This window comes from Rhipicephalus microplus, chromosome X (genome assembly GCF_043290135.1).
Source record: "Rhipicephalus microplus isolate Deutch F79 chromosome X, USDA_Rmic, whole genome shotgun sequence".
NCBI lineage: Eukaryota > Metazoa > Arthropoda > Arachnida > Ixodida > Ixodidae > Rhipicephalus > Rhipicephalus microplus.
In genome coordinates, this window is record NC_134710.1 from 115,634,917 (window position 1) to 115,657,618 (window position 22,702).

The following is a 22,702-nucleotide window of genomic DNA, read 5'->3' on the forward strand; positions in this document are numbered from 1 at the left end:
TTCTAAGTCATGCAAAGCAAATCACAGTTTTGTAAACAACACCTCGCAATGCATATAAGGTGTACAAAACTGATGTAGTTTACACTAATTTAAAAACATACTTATAATTTGCAGCAACACTTTTTAAACACCTTCAAAACCATTTTGAGGCATTAATGTTAGCCATAACTTGAAATATCATTTTTTTATGCTTTATATACTTCATTGGATGCAGTTTACATAATTTCAGTAAGTTATTTTCACAGCATAGACAAGGAGTTTTTGAACTCACATCTTTTGTGTTGCTCATTTTAGACCTACACTTTTCGGCATTATTTTGCAGAAAGGCCAACTCTTATATTCAAAATAATGTATCCGTGGTGACTTAAACTTAGCTACTCAGTTCGATGGATGCCTATCAGTTCGATATCCGTTGGACGGATGCCTCATTAAAGCATTATTTGTGTTCTACACCAACCTGAATGCGCCGCAATCTTGTTTGAATTCATACATAATCCTTCTCTTGAGGATGAACGCCTGTCATCGAAGAATAACAGCGCCGCATGCAGGAGGGATACATGACAATACAGGTTTAACGCCCCTCCCCCCAAACTATTACGCTCGTGTCAAGAATAAAGAAAATTGGATACCGCTCCTTGGGTCCATTGCAGAAGTGATAAGGTGACGAAATCTAATAAAGAAACATAACTGGCGCAAATTTCAAATGCGAAAGCATTTTAATGCTGACTGAACAAGATACATCCGTGTGTGCCAACGCGTCATTCTGTCTGAAATAATGGATCAATATCAAATCGGTGTGTTTGAGCTTACCAGATTAATACCTTATCTGCTAATCTGCCCCGGTGAGTTACTATAATTTTAGAGGAGACTTCAAATAATATCAGTTCCCGTTGCTCGTTCCGGAGCACGTTTAATAGAAACCTGTTTGTACAACTGGACAGTCCAGAGTATGGGCTGTACTCCAATATTTTAACCAGCTAGGACCAATAATTAAGAAATGAATTGGTGTATTTCATTATAGGTGCACATACTTGTGCAAATTAAGCTTCATATGTTTTCTAGAAGCTGCCACTGCCAATCGGTGCAATATGGTGGGTACAATAACCTAACCTTTTCGCAATAGTGTATAGAAAAAACAAAAAGCAAAACATAAAATGCAGTTAAGAAAACATCGTGCCGTTATATATAGATAATGTGTGTGCGAAAACCTTTCGGGAATATTACTGCGGAGACTCAATGGCTGTTACATTACGATGCTCGGCATGGCGTCATGAGTTCGATCCCAGTAGCTTTTCTATGTAGTCGCATGGCGAAAATGTTCGTGTGCCGTCAGAGTCCCAGGTGCTGAGAATTATTTTCGTGTCCTCCGCTATGACCTCCCTCATAACATGCTGTGTACTTTTGCTACGTTAAACCTCAAAATTAAGTTAATGAAACTATAGTTCCACATCCCGAAACTACCCTGTAGGTTATGATGGGCTAAGAACATAACGAATGACTCTGGAATAACAACGACCACCTGGGACCTCCTCAACTGCACTCGAGAAAGCAGGGCGAATAAGAAGTTTATCATACCGCCCCATCGCAATGCTGTTGTCGCGACTATATAATCGAACCATTGATCTCGTGCTCATCACCGTTACGTCACGATGCAACAAAATGGGGCGCTAAAATTTAATTATGCTTTGCCACCATTATAAACACATTTTATGCCCACTGCACGGCTTGACGTGGAGCTCCCAGTGATCTCAAATTTATGTCCGCCTCGGTAGTTTGAACTGTGGCTAGGGTGCTCGACTGCTGACCCGAAGGTTGAAGTTCGATTCCCACCAAGGAGATCGCATTTCGATGGAGGCGAAATGTTAGAGGCCAGCGTACTGTGCGATGTCAGTGCACATTAAAGAATACCAAAAAGCCCAATCCTGCGTGGAACCCTTCTGCCGATCAGCGTCCTGTCCGCCAGCGTGGATTACACTTGGATTATCTTCGTGCGTGGACTGCCTGCGCACTGCCTTCAGCATCTCGGACCACTTCAGCATAAAAGCCAACGCAACCTTGGCCACGGCTTTCATTTGGCCAGTGTTCCTTTTCTTGTGTGTGTCTCTTTTGCGGCCAAATCATGCCATTAAGTAAATACCAACTAGGCCAACAATCAGTATTATTTCATTTGGCAGCAGCGGTTGCAGTTAGCGGAACGCTGACTTATACTTACTTCTTTGTACCCGCAGGTTAGTTTTTTTGCTCATTGTCACTCTGCTTTTTTTATATTTTGCAACTGCTGCTGCCAGTGTACCTGCGTTGTTTTTCTGTGCTTTTGTTGTACATTAGTCGCAATGCCTACTTGTGCCGAGTTGGCCAAAAGGCTAGAAAAAGATGAGGCTTTATCCGAAAGCAAGCTGGACGAGGTAGCTCAAAGGCTACTTGTAAAGTTTCAAGAGAAGATGGGTTCTTTTGAACCAGATGTAGTGACTCCTAAAGCTGAAATTGAGAGCCTCATTTCTAGTATCATCACGCTAAATTCGGTGATAGAGGCAATCGAATCAGAAAATTCAGCCCTCGTTTCAGCCAACAAGGATCTGGAGCGTAAGAAAGAAATTCTGAGCAAAAAAGTTGCCCAAATGGAACAGTATTCCAGGGCGAACAACGTAGAATTGAAGAGAGTTCCTTACTCTCAGGGTGAGGATTGTTCTGCGATCATTAGAACCATTGCCTCGAAAGTTGACTGCACGATTTCGGACTGCGATATCGACATCGTTCATCGAGTGCCCACAAAGGCTGAGTCTACCAAAAACATTGTCGCCAGATTTTGTTCTCGGGCAAAAAAACAAGAATTCGTAAACAAAGCGAGAAAGGCTCGGCTTACTTCTCGTGACCTTGGCTTTTCTGGCTCTCATTCAAACGCTGTATTTGTCAATGACCACCTCACTCCAGAGAACAAGCGGCTTTTCGCAAAGGCTCTATCACTCAAGAAAGAAAAACATTGGCAACATCTATGGACTGACAATTGCCAGATTAAAGCCAGAAAGTCGAATGAAAGCCGTGTTTTCCGTATTTCTTCAGAAGAAGACCTGTCTATTTTCCAGCAGACCGGCTGAACCTTTTGTATAGCTTATTTACCGAACAGTTCAGCGCATATTTTTTTTCTCATCTCTTTTTCTCTTTTACCGGTTCTTCACAATGTATTTCACCGCGGATCAACTTCAGCAGTTTTGCTGCGATCGATATTTGCCTGTTGTTCACTTTAATGCACGTAGTCTTTAAAAAAAATTTCGATAGCATATATGCCTTTTTGTCGTCATATCAATTGAACTTTTCTTTCATTTGCGTCACTGAAACATGGCTATCGCCCCACGACAAAAATATGTTCTGTTTCCCATCATACGTTCCCGAGTATTGTCATCGATTGTCTTGTAGTTTTGGTGGTGCAGCTATATTCGTATCTGCATCAATTCCATATCAAAGAAGATATGATCTCAGCCTTTCCGTTGAGAATACCGAGTCCGTATGAATTGAAATTTCTAACCCATCTTTGCCATCGAGCGGTAATAAGACAATCATAGGCTGCATATATCGTTCACCGTCATCCTCTGTTCCCGATTTCTGTTCATCACTTTCATCCATTTTCAACAAGTTATCTCTTGAAAACAAGAATGTCGTGATCCTAGGTGACATAAACATCAATCTTCTCGATGCAAGCACCTCAGCGTACTCTGATAAAACTGCGTGCTTTCTAGGATTTGGCTACGAATTTCTAATCTCGGTTCCTACTAGATGCGTACTTGGTGCGTCCAGTTCTTTAATCAATCACATTTTATCTAATTTCATTCCATCAAATGACTGTGGCGTCCTCGAAGCCAGCTTAACTGACCACTACCCTGTAGTTTGCCGATTTGAATGTGCCATACCTAATCAGTTAAGCTCTTTTCAAAAAACTATGTTGGATAAAACAAATTTCGTCAAGCGTGTTGAAGCAATAGAGTGGTCTTTCTTAGAACTGCTTAGTGATCCTGAAGATGCTTTCACTTCTTTTTCATCTGCCGTCAAAAAGTGCTTAGACGGTTCTACCAGCTTTGTCAAATGTCGCAAGAACTTTGCGGCCCCTCACAACCCATGGCTCACATCTGGCCTAATGAAGAGCTTGCGAAGGAAAGACAATTTATATAAAAAGTTAAAGAAACGGCCTTTCAATGCTGCCCTGCGATCGCGATATAAAAAGTACTGCAACCTACTTAACAAAGTCCTTGAAGAAGCTAGAAGAAATTATTATACGCACAGGATACATAACGCTGGTAATAACAGCAAAGATCAATGGAAAACAATTAATTCATTTCTAAACAGATCAGTAAGTGAGCCAGCTATAACTGAATTACGGTCATCAGAGGGTGTTCTTAGAAATGCAGACGACATTGCGAACGCCTTCAACAAGTACTTCTGTGCTAACACTTCCCTCTTGCCTCATGATTACCAGCCAACAATTAGGAGATGTCTGCAGTCTTTTTACCTCTTTCCGACAGGCCCAGATGCGTTGGTGGAAATAATTAATCACATGAAAATAACAAGTGCTGGTCTCGATAACATTCAGCCTATTCACCTGAAATGCATCTCTCACGTGATCTCGACCCCCTTAGCCTATATCATTAACCTTATGTTTAAAACTGGCATCTTCCCATCACAGCTTAAAAAGGCCAAGATAATTCCAGTCTTTAAAAAAGGTGATAGAACTTCTATTAGCAACTACCGACCTAATGCCATTCTTTCATCTTACAGTAAAATCATAGAGAAGTGTATTGAAAAACGATTATCTAAATATCTAAATAAGTTTCGTATTTTATCCACTCAACAATTTGGTTTTCGTGCAGGCTATTCAACAGATTTCGCACTACTCTCCTTTACCGAATATATTAAACACGCGCTTGACTCTGGATGTTTTGCAGGAGCACTGTTGATTGACCTCTCTAAGGCATTTGACTCCATAGTTCATAACATACTATTTGGTAAACTCAACTCAATAGGTGTCGTCGTTAGTGCGCAGGAGCTGATTAATAGCTACTTATCTAATAGACAGCAAGCTGTTTGTGTCTCTAACATCTTCTCCACTTTTAAATCTATTGACAAAGGTGTCCCGCAAAGATCCATACTGGGCCCGCTTTTATTCTTAATCTATAATAATTATCTAACCTCGGTTTTAACACACAGTCAACCTTTCTTGTACGCAGATGATGCAACTATAGTTACTAAAGACAAGTCTATCGATGCGCTAACTAATAAATTGTCCTCTGACTTCTATAACATTCAGAACTGGTGCACAGCTAATGGTTTAACTATTAATACCAATAAAACCCAGTTCATTGTCTTCCATTCTAGTCATAACCCTCTTTCACCTACACCCGCTATTACTATCAATGGCCACAGGCATCTTAGTACTACTAAGTGCACATTCTTGGGAGTAGTTCTAGATGCTCATCTCAAGTACCATCATCACATTTCACTTATAATACAGAGGATTGCTCATGGGATCAGAACACTAATTAAAACACGACCATTCTTCAATTTGCAGACTTTGCTTAAACTGTACTACGCCTTCATCCACAGTCATATCACGTACTGTATCACGTCATGGGCGAATACCTATCCATCTCATATCCTTCCACTCCAACGTCTCCAAAACCAAGCCATTCGCATCCTAACATTCAGTTCACCAATCTCCTGCGCATCCCCACTTTTTCAGCAACATAATGTACTAACAGTGTGTAATTTATTTAAATATAAATTGGGGATTCTTGTATTTAAGTGTCTTAATGGTACCATAACAGTCAACGTTTTAGAGAAATTTCAATGGTTAAACTCTAATCCTACCAGGTTTGCCTCAAACAACAACTTTTTACTACCACATGCACGCACTAACTACGGCAAGCATACTACCATATTTGCACTATCCAATTTTGGAATTCAGTACCACTAAGCACTAAACAATTGTCATTAGCTGCTTTTAAAAAAGAACTTAAACATCTCATCTCGCAGTCATAACTCATCTTCATTTATATATCGGCGTTCTCTTACATTTACAGCTATTACTGTGTGCGTTATTTTTACACTTATTACCCATGCACATTGGAGTTCTTTTAATAGCTGTATATCATTAATTAACGTCATTTCGTTCTCGATTCTACTGCCATTTTTACTGTATGTTTCGTTGTTTTCATAGTTATGCACAATTACTGAACAATGTATTGTTACCATTTTTACTGGCATGTTTTATTGCATGTTTGCGTTGTTTTTGTTACTATCAATAATTACTTAATCGCTTTTTGTTGCCATTTTGTTGTACTTATCAACATGTCATTTTCTAACAGGAGGTCCCCTTTCAGCCTTGTGCTATGGGACCTCCTTCTGTATATTCTACCTCAATGCGTGTATATTTTTTGCGACAAATAAAAAATATCTTCTTCTTCTTCTACTGTTTCCTAAAGAACACCAAATGTTCGAAATTTCCGGAGCCCTCTATTGCAGCGTGCCTCATAATATCCGATTTACTATGTCCTGCAGGAGTTAATTTCAGTTTGAGGCTTTAAAGCTCTTAGCTTGATAACCACACCACCCGCGACCATCCTCGGCTGCGTTTCCCGTCTATTTGTCTGTTTAGTGGTCATCACTTAAATGCTCTATGCTCTCATGGTGGCTGTTCTGTTTTGTTTTGTTTTGTTTTTCCTGGCAACCCGAATGCGCCGTTCACTTGAGTTTTCGTTACAAGCTCATTTAATTCAGACTATGGGTGAAGCACGACAAAAAAAAAAAAGCTGTATCATCAAAAGCCGCGGCACTAAGTTGCGCCGGCGTTCAGAATGGTTGATATCCCGTGCCGGGAACACAAAGCGCCTCCACTCATAATCGGACCGAAAGCGCTGCGCACGTGCCCACATCGTAGCGGTAACGACGAGAATGCGGCGCACCCGAAACCTGCCGGGGCGTCGTCCGAGTTAGGGGACACTCAATAGAAGAGTCATCGCTCATCGCATCCAGGTAAATCCCCTCGAGAATAGCCACGGCGCGTGCGGCACGGTGGCAGCTGCACGCTCCGGTAGACACGACGGCGCACACGTGCGCGCAGACGTTACTATATCAATGCCAAGGCAAACATTGAAAGAAAAAGAAACAATAGACAGCCTTTCGAGTCACTCGAGTGGAAAACAAACAAAACCACCATCGCCGCCCATCGGGCGTTTGTAATTCATAATACTTTTCCCGGCAACGATGGAGCATTTTTCAGGAGCCCTTGAGCCGGGCTTTATCATCTCCCGCTGGCAGCCGGGGGTGAGGGGGTGATGGCGCGTGGCTGGCGCCCTCGAGTTGAAGGACAGCGTGGCAGCGATTTGGAGTGGCACATCCGAGAGGACTTTGCTGCGAGTGCTCTCGGCGGCTGGTTCCACTTTTTTTTTTTTTTTTTGCCCTGCTCCTCGTTGTTCGCGCGGCGCTTGCGAATGCGTGAACGGGCTTTCGGCTGTTGTCACACACGGCAGGCTGCGGTGTCAATAAAATGCCTCGGCTTTCGTTCTCGCCAGCCGGACAGCTGCCGCCCGGGCGGCCTTGTCATCTTCGCTTTGCCCCTGCTTTTTTCTTATTCAACGTCAATAGCCACACGGAGTGTCACGGGGGTAACCTATGGCGGCTCATGCCATTTTAAGAGAGAAGCTCCTTGCTGAATACATTGACTTCGACAGCCATTTACAGATGGCGTCAATGCTCAGTGATGGCCGCTGGAAAGCTGTATACATTGGAAGTCATGATGCCTTTTAAATTTAAATGCGGCTGAAAAGGAAAAGGGCTCGCATTTGTGTTTCGTTTCTTTCGCCCGAATATAGCACGACTATTTGCAGCGAGAGTTGCGAACTCACTGCGGACGCCTTGAGGAGCCGTCTGTTTGGGCGACGCGCAGATTGCCCTTTAAGAACAAATGCATCACCCCGGAGAAACAAAAAAAGCTCCTCTCTTTTCATAGTTGACACTGTAGAGATGGCGGATCATTGGAAAGCAGCGACTTGGAATCACTGAAAACCAGCCATTTTATACTATTACAGTTACGGATAGATGTGTTTGATCATTTCGACTTGATAAGCAGAGATCAGCGTTTCTGCTACACACGTTTTTTTTTTCTTTTTCATATATGATGACGACAGTTCATTGGTCTCACGGCTAGTGTGAATATGAAAAAAAAAACCAATACCATTGGTGATATAGGCATGATGGAAGAGAGTTTAAAAAGCCTTCTCAGCGAGAAATGGGAAGGGAAAGAAGGGGGGGGGTGCGCAAAACGAAAACAATTTCACAAACTTCAACATATAGGCTCCAAGGTGCGTCACATGACCTTAAGTTAGAAGAGCACTATCTAGGACGTCTTCAAAGATTTCATACGTCATTTACATGTTCCTTCTCTTTTTAATCCATACACCTTCATATTCCTCCTCATCCACGTTATTCGACTTCTGCTACAGAGCGTTTCACGTAACTTATGACGTAACTCGTCAGCATTTCTGACTCCTCTGTAGCTTCCTTCCTTTACATGTCTCATCGTGTTCACAATGTGAAAAATCGTGGTTTACGCCATGCTTGCTGCCAAATTATTTAGTTTGGTAAACCTTTATCTGCTAGAATTCGCCGCTTTACTTAGAAGTTTGCGGCAGTTTCATTGAAGTAGGAATCCTCAATTCTTAACTTTTTACGTGTTTAATTCGTCAAATGCATACGCAGTATGCCAGTATCTCAACTCCCGATTTTCGACGTACAATTGCAAAAACTGTGCGAATGCTACACGATGTCGGTTAGTATAAAATCACATACATTCCAATTGGGCAGCGCCGTTGGGGTTGTGCGATCGCATTTCTCTCGGCAGCTCATATTACGTGCCCCGCCGCGGTGGTCTAGTGGCTAAGGTACTCGGCTGCTGACCCGCTGGTCGCGGGATCGAATCCCGGCTGCGGTGGCTGCATTTTTGATGGAGGCAAAAAATGATGTAGGCCAGTGTGCTCATACTTGGGTGCACGTTAAAGAACTTCAGGTGATCAAAATTTCCGGAGCCCTCCACTACGGCGTTTCTCATAATCAAATGATGGTTTTGGGACGTTAAACCCCACAAATTATTATCATATCCTATTACGTGCAATAGTTTACACATTCTTACTCTCTCTCACTTTGTGAGTGTGTTTTAATTTACAGCCAGAGAAGAATTTGTTCTTTGTAGTATCGACAAAGGTATACTTCTCAAAAATTAAGTCGACGTAAGTGAGAACCAAGGTGTCCAAAAGTGTCGATGTTTGTATGGAAGTCCATATCTTGACGGTCCCAAAAGTAGCTACGAGAAGTTTTTACCTGTGAGACTAAGGCGTGATTGATCGGACATCCCAGGTTGCCCAAGTTAACTTTTATATTTACTGATATTAGGTGGATAGGAAAAATGCATAACCTGGTGCCTGTCGTTGAAGGTTTGCTGAAACAAATGCGATAACAAATGTTTCACATTTGGGGGCTCTCCGATAGTAAGAATGCAGCGGAAAAAGAGCGTTCATGACGTCAACGCCACCGCCTCTCACTTTCGCCGAATAGCTATCATTATCACTATAATATAGCCTTGCAGGCAGTTGTCTTGCAGCATGCTCTCCTTTTCAATTTTTTTTCTTCCGTATTCTCTCTTTCGCAACAGCGCGTTCAGTGGTGGTACGGCATGGAACGCCTGCCGCTGAAAAGTTGCTGTGCCGCAGAAGAGAGACAAGACTGAACGATCATGCAGATTTTGTGTGCCACCCACATGGAGTCATTCCGCGGCCGTCGAAGGAAAGATAATGAAGGGGGACAGCAAGGCGTCTCCTCGATGAACCGTACTTACGGCAATGACATCGTCGGGACGCAATTCGGCATGCCTGATACTGACGTCACAAGCGCGCTTTTTTAAATTTTGGTATCCCTTTCAAAGGGGCTTGGAATGTACAATTTCTGTACGTATAGCCTGTAGAAGAGCTTCCATTAAAGAAAATTTCTTCACCCAGCTAGATCACCTCGAGGACCTGCTCCGAATTTCCCACTCCCTTCAGCTGCCTATGATAAAGAATATAGAACGTAACCCAGTAGTTTACATGTAGGACTGCACACATTTTGCACTACCCGCAAGCTGTCAATCTGGACACTCGAGTGAGAAGAATAACGTCGCCACTATTGACACAAATGTGTTTATATAAAAATTTGGCGCCGCCAGGAAAGAATCTCTTCCATGGCATACCACCTAACTGGGCGATATTAAAAGAAGGAATTTGCAGGGGATCGGGGGCAGGCATCACGGGTAGTCACAGGTGTTACAGTATATGTGAGTCTTGTTGCAGTCACACTAAATGACTGCTTCAATTATTTTATTTCATCAATATCAAAAAAAGAACGCCAGATAGGCGCAGAAAGCGCAGCATCACCCCCAAAACGGCCCTATACTCGGGATCTCGTGGCAGCTTTCGCTGCAGAAAACTGCCAGGCCTGCACGGAACGTGAAGCACACACACAGCGAAAGTTAGAAAAGCGGCCTTTGCGGGCCCTTTTCTGAACGCTTTTGGGAAAACTACTACATGTAGACTTACAGTGCCCACTACACCACAATTTATAGTTTTTGCTAAGTAGGGAAATGTTCACAATTTCATTTTATTCGTCAGTTCTCAGAGTACCGCGTTACTCGCTACACACTTTCGAGCCGTTATATGCACTTTTTCGATTGTGTATAGCTGACGACCGCTAAAATTATGTCTGTGCCTTCGTAATGAGTTGGAAAGCGGTCCACTCACAACGTGATTCTCACTGTGTGAAACCTGTAACATGATATATTACACATGGTAACAGAATTCCTCAGTCGAGATGAAGCCCGCATAGGGTCAGTTTGCAACGCCTTTGCAAACACTGCAAGGGCGGCTCTGAGGTGGAATACTGGGCTGCCATGCAGAGGGCCCATGTTCAAATGCCATTTTATTAACCTAGGTAACTTTTTTTTACTTATTTTGTTTTTCTTGCTCATTTCACGCGATAGCAATTATACGGTGGTGCCGGGCAACCATGGCGCCAAACAAGTAGCTGTGATCTCTGAACAGCTTCCGCTTTAAAAAAATGGTAGCCAGCTGTTTCAGCATAGGGATCAGTATGAGCCCGACGCCGAAGTGAGATGGTCTTGAAGGGTGCAAACGCGGTAACATTCGCTCAACCGAACTCTGAGTGCTGGTTTAAGATCCCTACACTGTCAAATTTATTAGCAGACTCTCCACTCATGAATTCCATAATTGCTAGAGCAGCATACTTTTCACGAAAATCTGAAACCATTGAGCACATGTTATGTATTACAACTTATTGTATTCTTTTTCAGTTATACTCTTCACATTATTCATTGATTCATTTGGTTTGGTTTTATGTTTGTTTTCCTTTGATATGTATATATTGTATGTGTATGTATGTATATATATGTGCGTATATATATATATATATATATATATATATATATATATATATAGAGGGAGTAATAATTCAATGGGCCAGTTAGTCTTCGTGAAGGTATGGGATATGGCACAACGGGAGCGTTGTCAACAAGGATAAATATATTTATTTCCCAACAGTTTCGGGAGGGGACCTCCCTTCATCAGGGGATGAGTTATACTAACATGAGTTTCCAAACTTCCTTGCTGCCGCGTCCCTCTCGCCTTGAAAGACGTTTGCGAGAGTGAGAGGGAACTGGAAGAAGGAAAAAAGGAGAAAAAAGACGAAAAAAGAAAGAAAAGAAAGAAAGTAAAAAAGAGGAAAAACCACTGTCAACACTGAGAACGAAGCCAACTGTCCGTCTACATCCACCTACGGTTCATATCACGTATATATATATATATATATATATATATATATATATATATATATCAATGTTCTGTTGCAAATATGCTTAGTTTATAATTTTGATTATTGCTTATATTGCCTCTAACAGTGTTTTACCTCAATTTGCCCTTAACAGGAGGTCCCGATAGAGTCTTTGACTTTGGGACCTCCTTTTGTATACTAAACACATGTCACATTCTTGTGCTCGTACCAATAAAAAATCTGAAATGAAATTAAAAAATGGAAGTGAGTACTATGCCTCTGGTGACATGCTTGTTTGTTCATCAATGTTTTTGGGCAACCATCCACATTTCTCAATTTTTTTTCAGCGCAACGCCAGAGAAATGCAGCATCCCAGTTGCTACACAAACTCTAACCTCTCCATAGCAAGCCCTTCAGGACAGAACAGAGGCGACGTCTAGATCTCCCAGGTGCAATTACAAAAAATACATTCTTCGCTGAATAATAAATCTCGCTCCCTGGGCGCCCTCTAAGATAGGGCTTTCTGAGAAGCAACAACATTGTGGAGTGTTTCTGACCTACACAGACCTTGCGTGTAACCTTGAATATTTTATAGCATCAATGAAAGAGTAGCATGTATCATGATAAAACTAAATAGTAGATAGGGGAGTAATGAGGGTGAACAGTGGAAGCGCCTCAGACGGGCTGGCCGACGTTTCAATAGAAGGACCTATTTTTGTCAAAGGCTTTGTCAAAGATAGTTCCTTTTGAAACGTTGGTCAGTAAGTCTGAGCCACTTTCACTGTTCACCCTTATTACCACATTACGTATTTCCATCTGTCGGCTCCCCTCTTGATTTTAAATAGTAGATACAACCTAAAACAGCGCAAGGATAACATACAAGAATGACACATAAGTCGAGTAGTTCGATGAGAAGGTTGTATTTCGAGAAAGCTTTTTCGCTCTAATTCCAAGAACACCTGCTTGCCACACAGACTACCCGTGTTCAATCCCCACTCAGACTGAGAACTTGTTATTTCATTGCATTGCGCTCAATTTTTCAGTAACGCGCAAAATCATGACTTTTCGCTCAGCACCAACGATGCTGACATGGCTGCCGACAACAGAATTTCAGCGAAACAAGCTCTTTTAACACTGTCACCTTAAAAAAAATCACCATAGAATGGTTTCAAACGAGGCAGTGATTCCTAAAGAATTACAGGAAATTTATCATTGTCCCTAAAGCAGTGTATAGTATATTCTGAGCACTGACATATGAAGCATAAGCTCGGAGGATAACAATGAAGTTCGAGGAGATAGTAAGAAAGAAACAAACAGCGTGTGACGCCACAAAAATTACACGCAATATTAACAAATTAGTGTGTACCAGAAACAAGGGGTAGACGACATCAGCCTGTCAGCTGAATGGTCAGGCATCCCCTCACCAGCGCTTCCGGATGACCATAAATAAATTCACATACACCTCATTTATGAAAGAACGTAGGAAGCGGAACTCGAGACACATGGAGCAAACGGTGGCTGTGAAGTGAATATTACCGGCATTTGTTTTTGAAAGCCAAGCAATGTTATGTTTTAGGGGCGAAGCTCCTTATGGCGTGGCTTGTGCATCCCTCGTAGTACGTAACCACCAGTGGCACATACCCTAAATAGGTATAACATTTGACCTCCAAGGTGGTGCCGGTGAGAGATTTCTTCTGTGCGTTGTTTAACAATAAAAAATAGTGCTCAATTTTCATGCCAATTGCTGCTAATGGAGAATGAGAGACAGGAGCATTCGGCTTTTAGTCAACGCGCACGCTGCGATCCCCATTCGCAGCCATTGGCATGTATACATTGAGCACTATCGGACACGAAAGGATTGCTACATTATACTCCCTGGGTGTAACCTCCTTAGTTTTAGAAAGGTTTAGCGAGCGTTGAGCCGCAGGGCCATGAATACAATGAACTAGTATATACCATGAATGAATTCGAGGAGGTTAAAGGGGAGAAGCAGATACGAAGCGCAAGCCGTAAAAAATTAAAAGCTGAATCCTCCTGTCTCTCATTTCACATTAGCAGCCACTGGCATGTACATTGAGCACTATCTGACAGGAAAAGGTTGCTACGTTATACTCGCTGGGCGTAACCTCCTTGGTATTAGAAAAGTTTAGCGAGCATTGGGCCGCCGTGCCATGAATACAGTGAACTAGTATATACCATGAACTCAAGGTGGTTGAAGGTGGGAAGTAGACCCGAAGTGCAAGCCCTAAGAAAGTGTGCGTGTGCCACCTCTCGTTTAGTCCTTGGAATGTCCACTGAATGGCGGTGCTTCTATATGGGGAATATATGATAAAAAGATGCGAGATGGTGGGACTTGGACTGTTGAATAGATGGACGAACGGACACACAGACAGATGCATGGCTGGACGCATGAACGGACGCAGGGGCGGATGCATGAACGAACGCAGGGACGGGCGCACGAACAGACGCATGGACGGTCACACAGACGGACGCATGGACGGACGAATGCTTCGCCCCACTCTCCATCATTCACTCCGTGGATATGCTGCCATTTTTTTCTGTCTCGTTTCCCATTATCTCTAATTCAGCAGGAACACTTAATAAGGGATAGTTTTATTATTTCTTTCTTTTGTTCTTCTCTGCCTGCCCTAGCGTCGCATAACGCTATTGCACCTCAACGCTTTCGTTCATAAAGAGTGTGCGTTTCACTTTTACGCGAGGAGAACATTAATTAGTCGTGTGCAAATTTTCCTCGTCCGAGTTAGTCATAAACGGAAATATGAACTTCAGAAACGTAGTCCACTCGATATTGTGCACGTTGGTCCCGAGGGCAGCGGGGTGCAAGAATAAGGCAGGAAAACTAAATTGCTACGCCAGGAGCAAACCACTTCATTTGATGAAGACTAAACCAAGGGTCGCTTTTCAGAGAAGATTCACGTGCTATCTCCATCAATTTCGCCTGCATATGCCTACGCAATTAGGTGTTCAATATTCCCACTAAAAGGCTATAAAATCATGGGGAAGTCTAAACAAAAATTAAAAACGTAATGACGCCCCTGTCTTCATGGGAAGTGATACCTTGCTGTGAACAATGTACAGAGCCATATCCGTTCTACTCCGCTTTGCGCATGTAAAGTATGGTTTATTCTGAAAGCCGAAATCGCGAAGTACCGCTGACGTGGACTTGCACTCTCATGAAGTTTACGTTTTCCACATATGCAGCAAACAGAACTGATTTGATATGTGGGGTTTAACGTCCCAAAACCACCATATGATTATGAGAGACGTCATAGTGGAGGGCTCCGGAAATTTACACCACCTGGGGTTCTTTATTGTGCACCCAAATCTGAGCACACGGGCCTACAACATTTCCGCCTGCAGCAAACAGAACTCACGAGGATGGAAAAGGAAATAATAGACATTGACAAACATTCAGTGCCCCATACAACAGCATCAGAAAAGCTTATCCAAGTAGAGGGATCGAATTCAGAAACCTACTTTTGCGTGTGTGCCCCAATCGGCTAAAAAATGATACGCTAAGGATCAGAATTGCTAAACTGATAGACTTTTTTTTTAAAAAACTCTATGGTAAAACATTTTTATGAATATGAACACTGTTGAAAAGCTACGCAGTAGCTATGACCTTTTGTTGTATAATGAAGACCTAGGAAAGAGAAAAACAAGTTTTACTCATCAAAAGTATACAACTCATTAGACCCTATCAGATCAACGCCAAATTTTGGGTAGACATTCACAAAAATTTCTTGATATACACAAAAAACTATAACTTGGGTCACGAAGATTGCTCGCAAGAGGAGCTAATTTTGATGCTGGGCATAAACGCACGTTATTCTCAAATCCGGCTGGCCAGTGCTAAAAATGCACTCACGGGCACAAATCTTTATAACTTTGGCGCATGAATTGTAAGTATAGAGTTACTTATGCAGGACATGAAAAGCTATCCAGAATCTCAGCTGTCCTCTGTTTCTCTAAAATACAGGTATACCCCCGAGAAAAGTAACTCAGAGAAGGCCTAATAATTGGGGTCTTATATGCTTACCACAATGACTTAAAAAATGCTATATATTCTGTTACGTATAACTGATTTGGTAGGCGCCTCAATGACGCCACTTTACCACTACGAGGATGAATGGTCCTGCGGCCTCTACGAGTTTCCTCAATGTACTGTCCCGATGTTACAAGAGCTGTACAAACACGCTGTGTTTACCCACATGCGTCAGATTTGATCAAAAATCATCCTTCATTTCTTTGAACCGCTGCTGGAGGATTATTCTAACAAAAACACGACATACTTTTTGCACCTGTTTTGCTACACGCTGTGAAGTTTTTTACAGTTGCAGTTTATATATATATATATATATATATATATATATATATATATATATATATATATATATATATGTATATATATATATATATAATGCAAATGAATGCAGTACCAGCACAGCTTAATACTGGTGGTGCCCACTTGCTCGCTAACGACAAAGGAGAACGCTTATGGTGAGGCTTCCTCTACGAGTTTCCTCACTGCACTGTCCCCATGTTACAAGAGCTGTACAAACACGCTGTGTTTACCCACATGCGTCAGATTCGATCAAAAATCATCCTTCATTTCTTTGAACCGCTGCTGAAGGTTTATTCTAACAAAACACGACATACTTTTTGCACCTGTTTTGCTACACGCTGTGAAGCTTTTTACAGCTGCAGTTTATATATATATATATATATATATATATATATATATATAATGCGAATGAATGCAGTACCAGCACTGCTTAATACTGGTGGTGCCCACTTATGGTGAGGCTTCTAATGTAAGTAGGGAGTCGGACAAAAATGGGAGTTAAGGACGCGGCATTTTCCCACTTTTTTCTCATCGTGGATACGCATTCATTGAAAGATAAATATTGAAGCCGACTGGCGTAAACTTGTAGTATACGTAGACAGATAAACGCTTCCAAAGATGATGATTCGTAATAAAATAGTGCCAGAGCTGAGCAGCCAGCGCGCTGCACTAGCGACACGAATGCCCCCTTGGGAGGTAGTGACGCAAAAGGAAGGTGCCAGGAGATATTCCTTGCAGATTCTGGTAAAACGAGTTCAGCTTCGCAGGCCTTAGGCAAGAGTGACACTGGGCGGCCTGCTTCGTTTCTATTTCTTTCTTTGTTCGCGTGCTTTCTTCAATTTCGTTTTCGCTTTTCATATTTCTCGCTTCCATATCTTCTCACTATCTCTTTTTCTCTTTTTTTGTTTCTACTGCATCTTTCTATCTTTTTTTCTGTCTTGTTCTATCCTTTCAATATCTTTTTTGTGGATGTTTCTATTTCTCTGTCTTTCTGCATCTTCATTTTCCTCATTTCTCTGTCTCTCCCTTCTTTTCTCTTTCTCGGCCCTCGTTTTCTCGCCCACGGAGTCTTCAGACAGTATTAGTTTAGCGGGCTGGGCTCACCGGAAAGGCGGGATAGAAATGCACTTGCGCAATGCGCTAAATAACACGTGGCGCTTACCACATGCACGCTATTTTCTTTTCTGATTTAGCGTTACCGCTTTTGTGTGGTTAACCAAGTGTGTACCTATAGTGTACGTGAATCATTCAGGGGTTTCGGACGCCCGCTTGGAACTGAATTTCGCATTGATGTGAACGGATCCCCTTTCATGGCAAAGAAATATGTAAAATGGCTTCGCCGGCTTCGACGACCAAGTGTTACGGATAATTCTACGTGCTTTCTGAGATCACTTTCCATTTCGAACGCTCCTGAGTGGAGTAGAATGTATGAATAAACAAACCTGCAAAATAAAAAGAAAACGCTTTCCGCGCGTAATTCACATTTCTTTACTTTTATTGTTACTAAAGAAAGTAGCAATATTATTGTTTTGTCGGTTAGACTGGTAGGCGCTGTTAGTGTTTTTTTTCTCACTTATTATAGTGCATTTACCCTCTCCTAGGTGACGCCATCATCACAGCTTGGGTACGCAAACGTTATCCCACTGAACTAAAACACGATGTCCACAAAAAAACGTTTTAGGAATGGTATTCTCTTAACACGCGTTATCACGCTAAACTGTAACTACCTATTGCATGTCAAGCTGACGAATACGCGCACGTGTTGTGGGAGCGAAACAGAATATGAAGAAGACGACGAGGAGAGCACGTTCCAGCCGAGTTGATGCGCTATTAGTGAGTGATGATGGTTTTTGTACACGACCAGCGCTGTTTGTCATCGCAAAAAGGTTTGATTTCATTTTATTTATTTATTATTTCCTCTTGTATGCTTCTTATGTCCCGTGCCCCTTCTTTGGTTCTATCCTTCCACTTCGATCAAGCGGAGTGTTCTTTTACACTCACACATGCTGTATACCCGATAGTAGTAATTTCCCAATTCCTTTAGCGCATAGCCGCCCGATGTTTTTTGTCCATGACGGATGGACTAATGCTCACCGAATAGAAAGCAGAGCAGTGCAGTTACCGCAGCAAACTATCGTACCATACAGGGTATTAGTGTAGGCCAATGTTGAGTAAAAGATGACTACTACGATCCAAAAGTCACTTGATTTCGGTCAGTTAGGCCAAAAATGCTGTCACACACCAAAGAAGGCCTAGCGGTGGAAGAGCCCATAGTGCACTCACTGGCTTGCACGATGTGAAAGACGCACGGTCGCCGCTGGTGGCCGGCGCTGTTGTTGGCGCGGCAGAACAGCGTCCCGAAGTCGGCCTCCGTGAGCGGCATGTAGCGCATGACGCTCGACAGCGTGGCATGGTCGCCGCTGAAGCCCGAATGAATCGCCCGACTTCCGCCTTCGCCGCCGCCGTCGAAGCTCCACTGGAAGGACACCAGGTCCGGATGGGCTAGGACCTCGCACACTACTTGCACCTCGTCGCCGCGCGAGCCCACGTACACCACCGCCGAGTCCTGCTTGCACACCGGAGCATCTGCAGTTCAGGGCAGGAAAAAAAAATGTTAGCATTGCCATTTTCTGGGCGTGCTAACGTAAACAGAACTCGCAAACATATTCACCGCTGGCAAACAACGACGTTGAACAAGGACATTGAATGCATGACTGCATGAATATTACACGTGCAGCATGATTAACATCGGCGCTTTTCTTTCTACCCGGCTAAGGCTTAGTCCCAAAACGTCTAGTGTCATGCTCTTCATGTTAGCTACACTTCTGCGAGAATGTACAGGACTAAACGAACAAAAATTAGCACAAATGAACAGTGGCCAGAATGGCCAAATTGCAACTCGTGGCGCTCCGATTTTTCTAAGCGCGCCGATAACGAGATAGACAAGCACACTCCGCTTTCTGAAGTAGGAGCGGCAGGCGAGCAACCGTGAAGCAGCCCATCTTGCTTGGGGCTCATCGGAAAGGCCACATCTTAAAGAAACGCTTAATCATTGCTTATCGGTATAGATGTGGCTATGCACGATATGATATTTTGGGGGTTTTTTTGCTGAAGTTGAGAGCAGCTGTATCTTATCGCAGTTGAACAGAAAAGGCCGCTCGTTCGATGTCTTCCACCGGCCATTCCTGCTTTGGAAAATGGAATGTGCATAGAGTAACATAAAAATTACAAGAGTGGTCACTCTGGTCAAAAGCGGTGGTGCTATGCAGTTTCACGTCGGCTATAGGATGGGAACACATAACTGACTGCTTTAAGGAAACACGCATACTAGTTATTTACTACAGTACCTATTAAAGTGCAATATACGTATACGTGTTTTTGCGACTGTGATTGTGGCCTGAATCTGTCTTTATCGTCTGTGATTGTACGGTGTGATATCGTCGGGCTGGGATCTGGCATAAATCGGATGCGAAAGAAGTGCACATGGCGTTGACGTGACAGCGTTGTCGTCACGCTCCATGTTCATAAGCATTTAAAGCAACGAAGAAGTACGGACAGCAGCAGGGAGACGCCGTAATGATGTGGGATAACGTGTCCGGCGTGCATCGTGGTCTTCACTTGTTTCGTCTGCCTCTCAGTCTGGTGCTGCTAGGAATGAACAGCATGAATACTATGTTAAGTGCGTATTGCATTTGTCATTGAAGCTTTAACCGAACGTTTCTGGCATTGTGCTGTTCACTTCGCGTACTGTTTTCTTGGATTGCTTCACACGAAAGAAAATCGTTTGGAATGCTTCGCGGCACGCTTGCGAGAAAACTCTTTCTTGGCTCAAGAAATTGAGTCACCGCTCGCGTTGAGGTTTTCTTTGTTCTGGTTCATGTATTTGAGTTTAGTGCGTGCGTGAGATTTTGTTAAAACTGCATTATGCTTTGTGTAGTTATCTGTGGTGTTCGCACATTGCACAAAGCTTTGACGAGCTCAATAAAAGAGAAATGGTAAATGTAGTAGAAATGTTTGTTAGCAAAAGCTAGGACGTAATCTTCCGAGTAAACACTCCTGCCTCATTAACAGCTTGAATGGCACATAAAATTGATTCGTTTTTGATGCAGCAACTGCTTCCAACTGTTTTTCGCGAAAGAGCGATGTAAAGTGTGTAGGAGAAAATTAGTGCGAAGATGGAAAACAAAAATAGGCAATTTTTTTTAATTTTTTTTTTTCATGCCGGAGTCAAGTGCTGCGGCAACTACTGCCGTGTCGCGTTGGGCACTGTACGTGTAGTTGTGTGCGTTTATAGGGTTTTTGCTGTTCGACGGGTCGACACACAAAATAATAGTGCGCGCATTCATTTTCCCCCTACGATGAACAGGAGGTGGTGTCGCTTAATGTAGGGAACAATAATTTTGTCGAGAGCAGTAAGTAATAAATTTAGGCATACAGTAGCGCTTCGTAGCCGAGGGCCATACCATGCCTAAAGGATCTGGTGTTGAAAATAAGTTCAAGTCAGAGGATGTATTATTGAGCATCTTTCCTGCTTGCTTGCTATCGACACAAGCACGACTCGATGAAGGCAGTGCATGCATATGGATAGAAAGATATGCGAAACCCGTGCTATGATTATGTCATAAATGTTCTTCAATAAAATTGGCTCGCATGAGATACTGCGGATACAAAAGCGTTTCCATCAGGGCGAGAAAATGCTGCATTAGCTACAGTACACGGAAACATGCGACAGCTGCCACGCATTGTGGGAATCGATTTAGCACAATGCAGCCAGCGAGTATAGTGACCTACACCGCATTATTTGTATTTGAACCAAGCGCTACGAAATGTTTTGACACGTATTTCACGGTGAAAGTTGTTATGAAATCACAACAAGGGTCGCGTGGGCCGTATAGTTTGCAGCCGCCACCGGTGTCAGTAAGCACTATCTGGCGAAATAAGAGAAAAACTTCAAGGTAATAACCATCACAAAGGACACGGTGGGATTCGGACGCGGGGCGCCTTCGTGCCAATGAAGTGTAATACCAGTAAGCCACCCCACTGCTTGAAACAACGTCGCAAACTGTCCCTAATGGCAGGCTTGATGTCGGGAAAGGAATCGCGTTGGCATGAGTAATAAATTGTTTTAGAACAACCAAGGAACAACCAGGTGTTAAACAATGCGAACTGCAAACCGATGCGTCATTGAATGCCCCAACCTATACTTAAATTACATTGATATTTTTCTAGACATAATTATTCATTGTCGTCAGCCATAGCATCGAAAAAGTGCATGAAATTCTTTGCAAGTGCGTAGCGGGTACGATGGCACGGTTTTCCGAAGAATGGCGAAGAATGACACATTGAATGCCTCCACACTACACGGAAATTATGTTGATTTATGATGTAGTGGGCATCCTGTAAGTGCGCTTGTAGCAGTTGCCTGAAGAGGGCTAAAAAAAGCTCTGAAACGCCGTTCTTCTAGCTTTCGCTGTGACTGAACTGCATGTTGCACGCAGGCCTTACTGTTTTTTATGCGAATTGAGTCAATGTGCGTTACATAGATAGATAGATAGATAGATAGATAGATAGATAGATAGATAGATAGATAGATAGATAGATAGATAGATAGATAGATAGATAGACAGACAGACAGACACATAGATAGATAGATAGATAGATAGATAGATAGATAGATAGATAGATAGATAGATAGATAGATAGATAGATAGATAGATAGATAGATAGATAGATAGATAGATAGATAGATAGATAGATAGATAGATAGATAGATAGATAGATAGATAGATAGATAGATAGATAGATAGATAGACAGACAGACAGACAGACAGACAGACAGACAGAATGACAGACAGACAGACAGAATGACAGACAGACACATAGATAGATAGATAGATAGATAGATAGATAGATAGATAGATAGATAGATAGATAGATAGATAGATAGATAGATAGATAGATAGATAGATAGATAGATAGATAGATAGATAGATAAATAGATAGATAGATAGATAGATAGATAGATAGATAGATAGATAGATAGATAGATAGATAGACCGGCAGACAGACAGAATGACAGACAGACAGACCGACAGACAGACACATAGATAGAGAGATAGATAGATAGATGATAGATGATAGATAGATAGATAGATAGATAGATAGATAGATAAATAGATAGATAGATAGATAGATAGATAGATAGATAGATAGATAGATAGATAGATAGATAGATAGATAGATAGATAGATAGATAGATAGATAGATAGATAGATAGATAGATAGATAGATAGATAGATAGATAGATAGATAGATAGATAGATAGATAGATAGATAGATCTAAAGTGGATTTGGTTCGCTAAGAATCACTACAAATTTAAAACGTATGTTCGTACGTGAAGTGCTCGGCATGCACCTGTGTGTGCGGGCGCATACACCAGGGATAGTGTTCTGCAATTTATGTGATCCTTGATCTGA

The 22,702-nt window shown here is 42.4% G+C and overlaps 1 protein-coding gene across 3 annotated transcripts in view; it reads right to left on the reverse strand.

Annotated features, from left to right (window-relative positions):
• The window catches only part of LOC142775703 (nephrin-like), a 536,671-nt gene that overhangs the window by 43,461 nt on the left and 470,508 nt on the right, over positions 1 to 22,702 (reverse strand). For all 3 annotated transcript variants that reach the window (XM_075877447.1, XM_075877449.1, XM_075877448.1), the window contains exon 7: positions 18,509 to 18,811. In XM_075877447.1, coding sequence (XP_075733562.1) covers positions 18,509 to 18,811 — 303 coding nt within the window. The remainder of the gene's footprint in view (positions 1 to 18,508; positions 18,812 to 22,702) is intronic.